The sequence below is a fragment of the Acipenser ruthenus genome, chromosome 26, assembly GCF_902713425.1.
Source record: "Acipenser ruthenus chromosome 26, fAciRut3.2 maternal haplotype, whole genome shotgun sequence".
Classification (NCBI taxonomy): Eukaryota; Metazoa; Chordata; class Actinopteri; order Acipenseriformes; family Acipenseridae; genus Acipenser; species Acipenser ruthenus.
The window spans coordinates 15,219,703-15,234,085 of record NC_081214.1 but is presented as its reverse complement, the minus strand read 5'-3'; the positions used below and the strand labels follow the sequence as shown (position 1 = coordinate 15,234,085).

The 14,383-nt window shown below is 42.8% G+C and overlaps 1 protein-coding gene across 1 annotated transcript; it reads left to right on the top strand.

Moving 5' to 3' along the window:
• The first annotated feature begins 1,080 nt into the window (after positions 1 to 1,080).
• On the top strand, positions 1,081 to 13,745 carry LOC117430538 (ras-like protein family member 11A-like). Its single transcript, XM_059001501.1, has 4 exons — positions 1,081 to 1,448; positions 4,582 to 4,638; positions 7,478 to 7,560; positions 12,602 to 13,745. Exons 1-4 carry the CDS (start codon positions 1,298 to 1,300, stop codon positions 13,070 to 13,072), a joined length of 762 nt encoding a protein of 253 aa, XP_058857484.1. The 5' UTR covers positions 1,081 to 1,297; the 3' UTR covers positions 13,073 to 13,745.
• Positions 13,746 to 14,383: the final 638 nt, after the last annotated feature.

Genomic DNA, 14,383 nt, shown 5'->3' with positions numbered 1-14,383 from the left:
CACAGTGCAGGCTGACTCCACTAAACTAGGGTGTTTTTCACCTACCTGTCCCACGGATCCAATTATAGCAGGATTGCACAAGCAGATAGAGATTGTGCAGGGAAAAGCACATGATGGGTCCTAATGGTTACTAAATTACTTTTGTAAATCACACATAAATAATTTGTCAGTTTGTGTGCTGAAGGTGACATAGACTCATTGTAGCTGTGCCATTAGACAGACATTGGCTGACATATCTGCATTTGTTAAATCAATATATATAAAAACAAACAAAGAGCATAAATGTATTCAATACAAAAAGGGGTACCAATGGAAATGTTGCAATGCATGGATTTTAAAACTTTGGTTGTCCCTCCTTTAATGTCACTCCTGAAAATGGCTTCTTTCTATTAATGACGAATCAATGTATTTAAAATTGGTGGTTATGAAGTGTAAGGTAATTGTCAGACAACTTTGTTGAAATGAGGAAACAACATGTTTGGAAAATGTTCAAGCATTTTTTAATATTTTTTTTTGTTAAATAAAGTTGCTGTTGCTGGCCTTAGATACATGGTGAATAGTGTTTGAAAATCTCACATACAAATTTGCCAGGAAAAAAAATGTCTTTCTAGATTTGTGTGGAATAACACAAATATAATGGATTCAAGCTTAAACTAAAGTTTGTAATATTACAAACGAAATCGTAGTCGTGTTTTCTGGGAGGATTTTATTTATTTATTTATTTATTTACAGTATTTGACACAGGTCACCTAAAAAAAAAAATCCAAGTTAAATATAGGACGACCTATCAATCACAGACTTAATATCGTTTGATCTGGTGGCTGTAGTAAAATATATATATATATATATATATATATATATATATATATATATATATATATATATATATATATATATATATATATATATACTATACTATACACTATCGGGTTTGTTGTATAATTCTATAAACGATTGTTTTAGGCTGTATACATATGTATGTAAAGCCCATTCTTGCGAAACAAAAGTTGTCCGAAATGAGAAAAAGCTTTCACCAGACAATAGTTCTCTGGTTCCCTGCAGCGATTGGCCAGTCTGCAGTGTACGGGATCGGCTTTCATCTGGGTGAAAGAAAGTGTTTAAAGAAAGTGGACTTCAGCGCTGAGCTTTAAACCGAGAGCGATCGTTGAAAGGCTCTCACTCGTTAAACGCGTTTAATAAAAGCATAAAACACAAAACAAGTGGAGATGGTCTTCGGGTGAATGGGAAGGAACAGAACATAGTTACGGATTATAATCGTGGATGAACTGATGTCTAAATGCGTCTCCTCGTCAATCATCAGAACACAATGTCCAGCTATTCTAGCAACTTTCTGCTAGTTCCTATCCCGGAGTATCCAGTGTTGGACTGCGTACCCAACAAAAATGTCAAGATTGTTGTTTTGGGTGCAAGCAGTGTTGGAAAAACAGGTACGTTTTTTTATTTTTATTGTCTTAACTGCGAGGAAATTATTTAAATACTAATTTAAATGAGTGTTCTATTTTCAGATGACATAATTGCAGAAGTCTAACCCGTCCACACCCCAACACATCTGGTCCGCAATAATGGTATTTCATATCAAAATGGAGGAGTGGGTTGTCTTTTCATGCATGTATAAAAATGTGCACAATGCTATTCATAATAAGATGTACCCCAATTTGTTTTAAATGAGAAGTCTAAAAAGTATGTATTTAAAATAAAAATAAAAAGTTTGTATTGTTTGTTTTCCATAATCATATACACTGTGTTAATCTAATTGTTTTTGTTGAGTAGTCTGTTGAATAATATTATTATTATTATTATTATTATTATTATTATTATTATTTATTTCTTAGCAGACGCCCTTATCCAGGGCGACTTACAATCGCAAGCAAATACAAATACATTCAAGTGTTACAATATAAGTCATACAATAAGAACAAGAAATACAATAATTCTCAAGTGTGACAAACCACAATTCAATAATACAGCAGATAATAGTGAAAGTTACATCAGGATATGATTAAATAGTGATAGTTACATCAGGATATGATTAAGTACAAAATACTACAGATTAAACACTTGGCAGATTACAATATTCTGAGGTACAGGATTAAATGCAGTAAAATAGGGGGCAGATAAGAGCAAAATAAAGCATATTTAAATGAAGGGTGATAGTGTCCCAGGATACAACAGAGGAGTTCTACAGGTGCTGTTTGAAGAGGTGAGTCTTAAGGAGGCGCCGGAATGTGGTCAGGGACTGGGCAGTCCTGACATCTGTAGGAAGGTCGTTCCACCACTGCGGAGCAAGGGTGGAGAAGGAGCGGGCTCGGGAGGCAGGGCAGCGTAGCGGAGGTAGAGCCAGTCTTCTAGTGCAGGCGGAGCGGAGAGGTCGAGTGGGGGTGTAGGGAGAGATGAGGGTCTGGAGGTAGCTGGGTGCAGTCTGGTCAAGGCATCTGTAGGCTAGTACAAGAGTCTTGAACTGGATGCGAGCGGTGATCGGGAGCCAGTGGAGCGAGCGGAGTAGTGGAGTAGCGTGGGCGAAGCGAGGTAGAGAGAACACCAGGCGAGCAGCAGAGTTCTGGATGAGCTGGAGCGGACAGGTGGCGGACGCAGGGAGGCCAGCCAGGAGGGAGTTGCAGTAGTCTAGGCGGGAGAGTACCAGGGCCTGGACCAGGAGCTGGGTAACATAGTTGGTGAGGAAGGGTCGGATTCTTCGGATGTTGCTCAGGAAGAATCGGCAAGTGCGTGCCAGAGTGGAGATGTGCTGGGAATAAGAGAGGCAGGGGTCCAGGGTGACTCCAAGGTTCTTAGCTGAGGAAGAGGGAGAGAGTGTGGTAGATTCCATAGGAACAGAGATAGAGAGATCAGAGGAGGGGGAGGAGGAGGGAAAGAAAAGGAGGTCAGATTTAGAGAGGTTGAGTTTGAGGTGATGCGAGTGCATCCAGGAGGAAATAGCAGACAGACAGGTAGAGATACGGGAGGAGATGGTGGAGTCAGAGGTGGGGAAGGAGAGGAAAATCTGAGCATCATCAGCATAGAAATGGTATGAGAAACCATAGGATGCGATGAGGGGGCCCAGGGAGCGGGTGTAGAGAGAGAACAGGAGAGGACCCAAGACTGACCCTTGGGGGACTCCAGTTAAGAGAGGGTGAGGTGTGGAGGTTGCTCCACGCCAGGTTACCTGGTAAGTGCGGTTGGAGAGGTAGGAGGAGAACCAGGCCAGAGCAGTGCCAGAGATCCCCAGGTCAGCAAGAGATGATAGTAGAATAGAGTGATCAACAGTGTCAAAGGCAGCAGAGAGGTCGAGGAGAATTAGGACAGAGGAGAGAGAGGCAGCTCGGGCACACTTAAGTGAGTTGGTGACAGACAGGAGGGCGGTTTCAGTGGAGTGAGCAGAGCGGAAGCCAGATTGGAGAGGGTCAAGCAGAGAGTGGTTGGACAGGAAAGCAGAGAGCTGGCGGTGTACAGTCTGCTCGAGGGTTTTGGAGAGGAAGGGTAGGAGGGAGACAGGACGGTAGCTCTGGAGGGAGGTGGGGTCGAGGGTAGGTTTTTTGAGGAGGGGAGTGATAGAGGCTTTTTTGAAGGCAGAGGGGAAGATGCCAGAAAGTAGAGAGGTGTTGAGGAGGGAGGAGATGAAGGGGAGTAGAGCAGGCTTAATACCTAAGCAATATTGGCTTAATACCTAAGCAGTTCTAAATGGAAAAAATGTCAGCTATTATAGAGCTAAATCTAATAAATATAACCTGCATGTAGCATACCAAGCCCAAGTGCCTCAGAAAGAGGGGCTTAAACATTACTGGTGTTAAGAATTTGAGATTTGACAGCTGTCAGGTAGATGGCCACACATTCTATTGTGGCTCATAGGGGGCGCTGTGCATCCCTATTTACTAAATTGTATTAACAAGCGCTTGTGCTGTATTAAAAACAGCAAGCAGTCAAGTGCAGTATTATTATTATTATTTATTTATTTCTTAGCAGACACCCTTATCCAGGGCAACTTACAAATGTTACAAGATATCACATTATACATTATTTCCTTATTTTTACATACAATTACCCATTTATACAGTTGGGTTTTTACTGGAGCAATCTAGGTAAAGTACCTTGCTCAAGGGTACAACAGCAGTGTCCCCCACTGGGGATTGAACCCACAACCCTCTGGTCAAGAGTCCAGAGCCCTAACCACTACTCCACACTGCTGCCCTTTTTTAGGATAGTGTCCAGCATTGTTAATATGATGGCCTTGGAGCAGAGAATTCAATATGCAATTCGGCTGCAGGTTTAAGTTTATTTCTGAGAATCACTAATATGCCATGGCTCTTGCAGCGCTCCAATGAAATAATCTGCCAACAATGGATGCTGTAATTGAAGCAAATGGAATAGCATATGGATTGAAAACTGTGATTGATGGGAAACAGCACCCCCTATGTGCCACAGTGGAAGTTGCACATCATGTGGCAACTGCAGTGGTGAACCATATTCAGTGCTCTACCTACCCAGTATATTTTTATAGCAGTCATCTAAAAAATATGTACTTTTTAATGTTCCTTATAATTAATGTATTTTTTCTTTCTCATGCAGCTCTAATTGTGAGATTTCTTACCAAAAGATTCATAGGAGACTATGAAGCAAATACCGGTAGGTGCTTCCTGTATATTATTCTGAACAGTATGCATTGATTTACATTATACAGAGGTTGTGGCATTTTCAGTAACTGGCTGAAAATTTGACTACAGTTATAATTGGTGTGAGTCATACTTGACACACATTATGTGAGTTTCGGAGGTCAGGATGCTTATGTAGACTGTGTATCATACGGAGTTCCACAGGGTTCTGTTCTGGGTCCGCTACTCTTTAGCATCTATATGCTACCACTGGGATTGCTGATACTTCAACACAGGATGTGTTCCCATTCCTATGCTGACGATACCCAGCTGTATATCTGTGTGGGCAGGGACGATAGTGCTACAAATTACTCCTCTAACTTAGCTGCCTGTCTATCGGACATTCACCATGGATGTCCTCCAACTTTCTTCAGCTAAATGCGAGCAAAAAAGCAGCTGGCCAATTTGGATACTTTTGTGCTTAATGCAGCTGACTGCAAAATAATACCTTCATCTTATGCAAAGCTTGGGGGGTCACCCTGGATATGGTTGCAGACTGGAGAAGCATATCTGTCTTGTGGTTAGGTCTGCCTTTTATCATGTCTGCCCCTTCTTAAACCAAAGGGATGCAGGGATTCTGTGTCAAGCTTTTATAACCTCTAGGCTTGACTGTTGTAATGGGCTGTATGTCAGACTGCCTGATTAGCTTATTTATAGTCTCTAAACTAGTGCAAAAACGCAGCCGCAAGAGTCTTGACAGGAAAGGGTCGTCGGGAGCATGTCTCTACAGTGCGCTGGGATCTACACTGGTTGCCACTCCGCTAACTGATTATTTTAAAAATCTTTTTATTAACATATAGGGCTCTAAATGGTACCGACCCTTCTTACCTCTGAGCTTCTGGAGAAATATGACACTTTTATATATATAATATATAATCACTTTTATATGTATTTATTTAAGATACATTGTCTTATTCCCATTCTAAATGATTTTTGTATCTTTGTATTTTATTTATTTTGTCTATTTTAAAGTTGTTTCATAGCTGTGAATGTTTTTTCTTATGCATGTGCTGTAAAGTGCTATGGTCTATTATAGTCTTTTACGGTGTGAAGGACGCTATATAAATAAAGTCTGATTTGATAAAATAAAAAAATAAAACTGTTTTGTATGGTATTTGAAGATCCAAACCACCTTATTATTAATCCCAACCTACAATATGGAGAACAATCTATTATAATATTACAAAATGAAGAATATTAAAGTCTTAGAATTATATTCCAGAGTTGTTTGGTTCTAGCTTTGTAAAAATAAATAAATAAATAAACATCACACATAATGTACATTATGCATCTGACAGTTCTACACCAGTGTATTTATAATAGTATTACAATACAATAAATACCAGACTTTCTGTGATGCAGTAGGCTAATTCACTGGCCTCTCATGGCATTCATCCGACCAGTGAACACATGTCCACATCACATACCAGCACACAATGCAGCATCATTGGCAATCTGCTTGAGAGAGGCCCAGGGCTGAATGACAGGGGGTGCACAGGAGTTAATTAGACCATAAGTTCAGTTGAGCCTAATTAAACCCACAGTAAAATCTGGAATAGCTCAGACTATAGTGAGTCGTATTATCATCTGACTATAGCCAGTGCTGTCCATCAAATCAATGTTAATGAACACTAAATGTATAACAAGTAAAAAAAAAAATATATATATATATATATATATATATATATATATATATATATATATATATATATATATATATATATATATTAAACAAGACAACCACTTGTAAACATGAATCCTTATCACCAATATCGTCAAGTTAAAAACAGCCTGGAGGAGACTTAAATTAAGGAATAGGTAACTTTAAATGTTGTTTTAATTGCTTTTTTTATAGTTCCCTTACTATGTGTTTTATGCAGGTAAAGGTAGATTTAAAGAACAATGCCAACTCAAGGAAGCAACAGAACCCAGAGCCATTAAGAATGATAGCAAACAGCATAACATAGTAGAAGTGTACAAAAGCAATTCAAATGACATGTGAAGCGCCCGGCTCTTTAACCCATTAAGTGCCATTGTCCTCTTATAAGGACAGGCTACTTTGTAATTTTTGGAGCATTTTTTTGCTGGGATCTACCTGTTATTTTAATTTTCTTTTTAACTATATCGCCCTGCTAAATTACTCTTTCTGTTAACCGCAAAAGTTACATCTAAATGTAAAGACAGCCCTTCAGATGATTTAATGATGCCAAAATCGCACCTAAAAATGATGAATTTCTCCTTGTTTTCCGGTGTGAAATTTCGCTGCTCTGATTACGGGAACGCCTGACTTGACTGTCCTCAAAATAGGACGCAGCAGTTTGTACCCAAAACAAAGGATTTAAACAAAAAAAAAAATTCTGTGAATGAATATTAATTTAAAACATATCAAATTACATAAATACAGCTTGTGTTCTGATTTTTTTCAAAGAAAAAAATGTATTTGGTACTTACTAGGTTAAAAGGGCTTGAATTGAACCTGAAGTACGCTTCCATTGCTGTGTTCAAGTGTTGCTATACTGGCATTGCTCTGCAGAGCAGTGGCACTGTAGGCTGAATTCCTATTTGGGGGGTGCAAACAACAACAGATGTCCCGCCCAGCTGTTCTACAGAGGTAGTAATTGGATAACCTTTGTAGGACACATTGCTTATTACATCTTTTGAATGTATCTGAAGATTATTCAGGAATACTAAGATATTTAAGAAGGGGTAAAAAATAATGCCTCAGGTGTTCTGATTCATCTGACCAGTACTTGTTAGAGGGCATATTGTTTTCCTGGGTGGGTCTGTTTTAACTTTTGTCTATATTCTTTTAGGAGCCCTGTATTCAAGAAAAATCAACATAGATGGAGATCAGGTGTCTTTACAAGTGCAAGACACTCCCTGTGTCTCACTTCAGGTAAACTCGTCAGTTTAAAATAACCTTTCGCTTTGCAGTGCTATTTCCTACAGTCGCATTTGAATTATGGTTCTGCTATCCGTAGAGCAGCTTTTAAAGGTACCAAATAACAAGAAGCTATGATACCCGTGTGCAGTTATGTAAAGCTACGGTAACACTGCTAAAATGCCCCAAACCACTCGTCGTCTTCATCGTAGTTTTTGTTATTTTGCTACTTTAAACACTTCATTGTCTCTGTGTATCAAGAATGTGATATTTGCTGAAGTTACTGTTACATCAATCTTGGTAAAACTTTAAAATACAGGCCGCAAATTCATAGTGAATTCCGACTGAATCCCACAGGAATAACTCCTGAATATCTTCTGCATGTCCTCTGAGTTCTGAAGTCATTCATTTTGAATTCAGCCCTGTTAATTCATGTGGGTTTAATTACCCATAATTCATTCCATGTTCCTTTGTAACTGTGGCAATGTGCCCCGCCCCTGTGTGCATATTATGTGTTGTATGTTGCGTGCGTGTGTTAATGTTGGTGTATAGATTGGTAAACGGGATATAAACGGGTCTGTGTTTCACGTGTGATTTAAAAAGTGTAGATTTGTATTTAGGCACGAGGAGGGCACAAATCACTTCACGTGCTGGTTAAATGTAATATGTGAGCACGGGGTTGCACAGAATTAATTCACGTGCTGGGATTCAAGTGAATAATTAATTAGTAATTGAATCCCAGCACAATAGTATATATAGAGACATGTAGCATTCACTCGAGGTTGGGTGTTCAGTGAGTGGAGAACGGGTGTGGAGCGGAGGTAAATGTTAATGAAAAGAAGAAGAAGTAGTAGTTGTTTTCACTCACCGTGTTTGTTCGTCTGTCTGTTTAAGTGTTTAGTACGTTTTGTTTGTCTATTTATTTTGGCGCAAGTGCCGTGTCCTGTGTTTTTGTTTCAAACCTTTTTATTTTCTGTGCTGTTTATTAAATGCTGAGCGAAAGCATTCGCTCAGCTCCACCAAACCACAAGTCTCTGTCTGTTTATTTCCTGCTTCTGGTCTGACGCCACCCACTCCGGCCGTCTTTGTGACACGTGGTGTCCTGCGTGGGATCTACAGCGCCTCCAGGACCCAGGCCAGAGCAGGAACCGCATATTTGGATTAAAAAAAAAAAAAAAAAAAAAAAAAAATGGCAGAAGACGCCATCAAACTGCGGGACTGGATTCTGGAAAATGCTGGGCTGGAGGCCCAGTCTATACCAGTAGCCGTCCGGTTCCTGCGGTTGATGGACAGCGAGCGATGGGAGGCGTATGCGAGGGAACAGACCGTAAGCACCTGGGAGGAAGGTGTGGAGTTGGTCCTCAGCTACCTGGAGGCGGTCATAACTACAACAGCCCAGGTAGCAGGTCCACCAGCAGAGGAAGAATGCCTGCTGTCCCCGTCTCCACCAGCAGAGGAAGAATGCCTGCTGGTTTTGCCTCCACAGCCCAAGCGGGAGGAGCCAGAGCGTCCACAGCCCGAGCGGGAGGAGCCAGAGCGTCCACAGCCCGAGCGGGAGGAGCCAGAGCGTCCACAGCCCAAGCGGGAGGAGCCTGAGCGTCCACAGCCCAAGCGGGAGGAGCCTGAGCGTCCACAGCCCAAGCGGGAGGAGCCTGAGCGTCCTACGCCTGAGTGGGAGGAGCCCGAACGTCCTACGCCTGAGTGGGAGGAGCCCGAACGTCCTACGCCTGAGTGGGGGGAGCCCGAGCGTCCACAGCCCAAGAGGGGGGAGTCGGTGCGTCCACAGCCCAAAAGGGAGGAGTCGGTGCGTCCACAGCCCAAAAGGGAGGAGTCGGTGCGTCCACAGCCCGAAGAGAGGGAAGTCGGGGCTTCCACAGCCCTAGGACCCAAGCTGCCAGCAGAGGGAGAATATCTGCTGGTTCCACCTCCACCAGCAGAAGAACAATGCCTGCTGTCCCCATCTACACCAGCAGAGGAAGCATGCCTGTTGGTGACCTGCTGCTGCCATCCCGAGAGCTAAAGGGGGAGGAGCCATCGCTGCCATCCCAAGAGCCAGAAGGGGAGGAATTACAGGCTCAACCCCCTGAATTTTTCTGGGGGGGAGAAGGGCAGGATGCTGGTGTCCCCCAGCAGCCTCTATTTATGCTGCTGAAGGGAGCACGGCGCACACCAGCCCAGCCGCCACAGCAGAGGGAGCCAGCACCGCCACAGCCTCCCTCTGAGTGGCCAGCATCAGCCCCATGGCCTCTGCCTCCACCGCAAGGAGCAGATCAGCAGGAGCTGCCTCTGCCTCCGCCATCACCACCGCTTCCTCCACTAGGAGCAGAGGAGCAGGAGCTGCCTCTGCCACTTCCAGGAGCAGAGGAGCAGGAGCTGCCTCTGCCTCCACCACCGCCAGAAGCAGAACAGCAGGAGCTGTCTCTGCTTCCCGTACCTCCACCACAGGGAGTACGGTGGCCGGAGCCCCAGAAAGGGGAGCTGTCGGCCACGAAGAAGGGGGAGGAGGTCTGGAGACCACCAACCCCAGCAGCAGTTTCGCTGCCGGAGATCGTGGGGGAGGTCCGGAGACCTGCTCCCACTGCAGCAGTTTCGCTGCCGGAGATCGTGGGGGAGGTCCGGAAACCTGCTCCCACGGCAGCACTTGTGCTGCAGAAGATACTGTGGCCGGAGCCCCGGAAGAGGGAGCTGCCGGCTACGAAGAAGAGGGGAGGTCAGGAGACCATTCCCCAAGCAGCCTTTCCGCTGCCAGGACTGCCCCGGCTGAAGGAGTCAGTCTGGGAGCTGTCAGCACGTCTGCTGACAGCATGGCCAGCCATGGGCCCACTGAAGCCTCCCTTCCCAGCCCGAGACTTTGTCCTGGACTGCTGGATTTTTAAGGGGGGAGGTGGCCGTTGAGGCCATGTGTGCTTTGCACAGGGGGGGGGTATATGTGGCAATGTGCCCCGCCCCTGTGTGCATATTATGTGTTGTATGTTGCGTGCGTGTGTTAATGTTGGTTTATAGATTGGTACACGGGATATAAACGGGTCTGTGTTTCACGTGTGATTTAAAAAGTGTAGATTTGTATTTAGGCACGAGGAGGGCACAAATCACTTCACGTGCTGGTTAAATGTAATATGTGAGCACGGGGTTGCACAGAATTAATTCACGTGCTGGGATTCAAGTGAATAATTAATTAGTAATTGAATCCCAGCACAATAGTATATATAGAGACACGTAGCATTCACTCGAGGTTGGGTGTTCAGTGAGTGGAGAACGGGTGTGGAGCGGAGGTAAATGTTAATGAAAAGAAGAAGTAGTAGTTGTTTTCACTCACCGTGTTTGTTCGTCTGTCTGTTTAAGTGTTTAGTACGTTTTGTTTGTCTATTTATTTTGGCGCAAGTGCCGTGTCCTGTGTTTTTGTTTCAAACCTTTTTATTTTCTGTGCTGTTTATTAAATGCTGAGCGAAAGCATTCGCTCAGCTCCACCAAACCACAAGTCTCTGTCTGTTTATTTCCTGCTTCTGGTCTGACGCCACCCACTCCAGCCGTCTTTGTGACAGTAACACATGCTGTTGATCACATGTATAAGGCATGGATTCATGCATGCATGAATGAACACTTCTCACAATCCCCTGGTGGGCAAGGAAGAGGGTATGAATTAGTGAAGAATAAACAGTGAATTCATTAGGAATGGACAGAGGGGAAAGGGGAATAAACAGCAGGTGTCTTTTTAAATCATGATGAATTAACATAACTCAATATAATCGAGTTTATGTTGTGCAGCTTTATACTACACACATTCCAAAGCATATTTCTTTTTTGTATTTCAATGGCCTAGAAGCCTCTTGTAGCATGTCACAATAATGACTTCTCTTTGAGTTCAAGCTCCCTACAGCAACACACTGTTTCTTCATGGGTTACTCGGGAGGAAAGAAAACTCGGGGCTCCATTCTTATGGTATCATAGTTAGGTTTGCTGGTTGTTTGTTGTTGAGGACACTTAAAAAGTCTGGTTCAGAAAACAAATGGTGTAAAAGTGTCTCTTGAAATAAAAGAAACGGTTTTAGTATTTTGTTTAATTGACTTCAGATCTTCAGCGTGCCATGTTATAATAAACAGCAGGTGTCTTTGAGTAACAACCCACCCCGGTTCCCTTTGTTTAAAACATCTCCACAGGCTAGAAAAGTTCCTTAACATCCTTTCAGGTCACGCCTTTGGTTTCCAGGCAAGGAAAGGAAGCAGCAAATGAACTAAGATGAATGTGGATCGAGCGTCTCCTACTGTGATGAGTTCAATTGCATGTCATTTTAACAAAGGCCAGTCTGTATTTTGAGTTACTGTGGACTCTAGGGGTGTGATGGTCAATTCTGTATCAATGATACACAAATGCAGTTGCTGTAAGTTATAAAAATAGATTAAGGTTTTGTTATGATGGCTTATCTTAACCAACATTCCCAATATTAAACGTGTTTGATGCTAAAGGTAAAATATTTAGGAAATTAAACGAAAATTTACACCTGTTTAATACTTTCAAAATGACCTGCACCATACTGTACATATACTGGCCACAGTTTCTATTACTTAATTTCACAGATGACATCAGCATGTGTATGACATCAGCATGCAGTCAATTTCTACTAAGACATGTGATTATGGTGGTCCCACGACATGGGCTAAGATGATCTCATGCTCTAAACATCTTCATTTAAATGCTGAAATAAAACTGCTGCATGCTTTCTTCCTGATACCTAATCACTTACTGTACTGTGCTGTAAGTCACATGGTGACAGTTAGGCCACTGGATCTGTTCACAGCACAGGAAGTGATTGGGTACTAGGAAGCAACCACAACTTTGAATTGTGTTATTTTTTAATTAATCTGCATTTAATAGATCTGCAGCATGGTCTGCACCTTAGATATCATATTATTTTAAAATACTGACAGCGTCACTGATTCCTTTTCTTTTGTTGAAGATCATGTGGTTTTTAGATCAGTTCTACATGTACCCAGTACAGCTGGGTATATTCAGTTGATCTATTATCTATTGAACAGTTCCTTTTCTTACATTACAACAGGAGGATACCGAAGTCCTCAGTTGCCAGGAACAAATCAACCGCGCCATCTACTGGGCTGATGGCTACGTCTTCGTCTACTCCATCACGGACCACCGCAGCTACAGAACAATCAAACCACTCTACCAGCACGTACGCAAGATCCACCCCAGCGGCAACATACCCATCATCTTAGTGGGCAACAAAACAGACCTGCTGCGGGCACGGCAAGTGGCCACCAACGAGGGGGCCCGGCTAGCCAACGAACTGGGGGGCGCGCACTTCGAGGCGTCTGCCAGGGAGAACTACGACGGCGTGTCGGACGCTTTCCATCACATGTGCCTGGAGGTGAGTCGGGCTATTGGTAGCAGCAATGGAGAGAAGAGGAGAGGGCTGCACCTGGTCAGGCCCAAATCACCCAACATGCAGGATCTTAAAAGACGCTTCAGGCAAGTCCTGTCCTCCAAAGCGAAATCGTCCAACACCTCACTTTGACCAACGCTTCCCTCTTTTAGGAGCTACAACTATTAGAGCACTTTTTGAAGATTTGATGGATTTTTGGATGTAGGGGCCGTAATGGAGTAATCAAATACATTGTCATTTGGAATCACCTGCCATGGATATTGGGTAACCATTGTTGCCCAGGATTGTTTCATGGTCACTCATAGCAAAGACTGGTTGTGAAACTAATTGGTCTGGCGATGCAAATGCATATGATTTGTCTGTGGTGCCATATACCATATATATGGCCTGGAAATGGTAGACCGTGTTGAACAATGAATGAAACATGTTTTGAAAAGGATACAAATATCTGGTTATTTTCTGAGGTACTCCTGCATTGACTTTTAAGTGCATGTAAACCCAGTAGTGAAAGTGCTCACAAATTAGAACTGTTTTCAATGTCAGAAGTCTATTAAAGCCTCATGTTTCTAGTTTAAAAAAGGTAGATTGGATGATGGCGCACTTTATTTCGTGGACTGATGAATTCTGTTTCCGTGTAAAAAATGTTGTTTTCCGTACTTTCCATAAGCTGTTAAGCAGCGGTTTTAACTGAAACTAAGGTTTACTGAATTAAATAATTTTGTTGAAAAGCAGAACTTTGCCTGTTTTTTTAGAAATATATTTGGAATTATTATCTGTGATTCATTAGAGGGAATAATAAATTATCTACAGGGATGCTGGGAATCCGTGTGATGTGGAATAAATGACACAGTTTTTAGTTAGAGGAGAAAATACCACTAACAATATGCTGTTTTAAAGTTTTTTTGGTTTTTTTTTGGCAAAAAACAAAACAAAAAAAACAACAATCATCAACACCAGTTAGTTAGCTTTCCATTTACTTAAACAAACCACTATAAGGCACTTCCGCGTGGAGTGCAGGATGCGCCCTATAGCCTGGAGGACACCGGTTAGAGTCCAGGCTATTCCACTGTCGATCATGGATGGGAGTTTCCAGGGGGCGGCGCACAATTGGCCGAGCGCCGCCCTGGGGTGGGGGCTCCTGTAGACTGGCTGGGAGCCTGCGGGCTTGCCTGTAAGTTGCCCAGAGCTGTGTGGTCGACCAAACACTATACTCTTGAAAACAGATCATGGAACTTTAGTGAAACAAATGTGTTTTTTGGCACCAAATTACAACACATGGCTGCCATTTATCTTAACCAGGTAAGCTTTTGTACTTTTTTTCTCCAACCAACAGCAGATCTCTTCTTGGAGTCCAGTACATACAATAGAAGCAACGTGCTGTTATCTGGTTCGAATAGAAATTATATTCAGAAATGATATCCATATGACAAAACAAAATTTGTA

Coding starts and splice junctions, on each gene's coding strand:
- LOC117430538 (XM_059001501.1), top strand. CDS start 1,298: ATGCGTCTCCTCGTCAATCATCAGAACACAATGTCCAGCTATTCTAGC. Junction 1,449..4,581: donor AAGCAGTGTTGGAAAAACAG/GTACGTTTTTTT, acceptor TTTCTCATGCAG/CTCTAATTGTGAGATTTCTT. Junction 7,561..12,601: donor CTCCCTGTGTCTCACTTCAG/GTAAACTCGTCA, acceptor ACATTACAACAG/GAGGATACCGAAGTCCTCAG.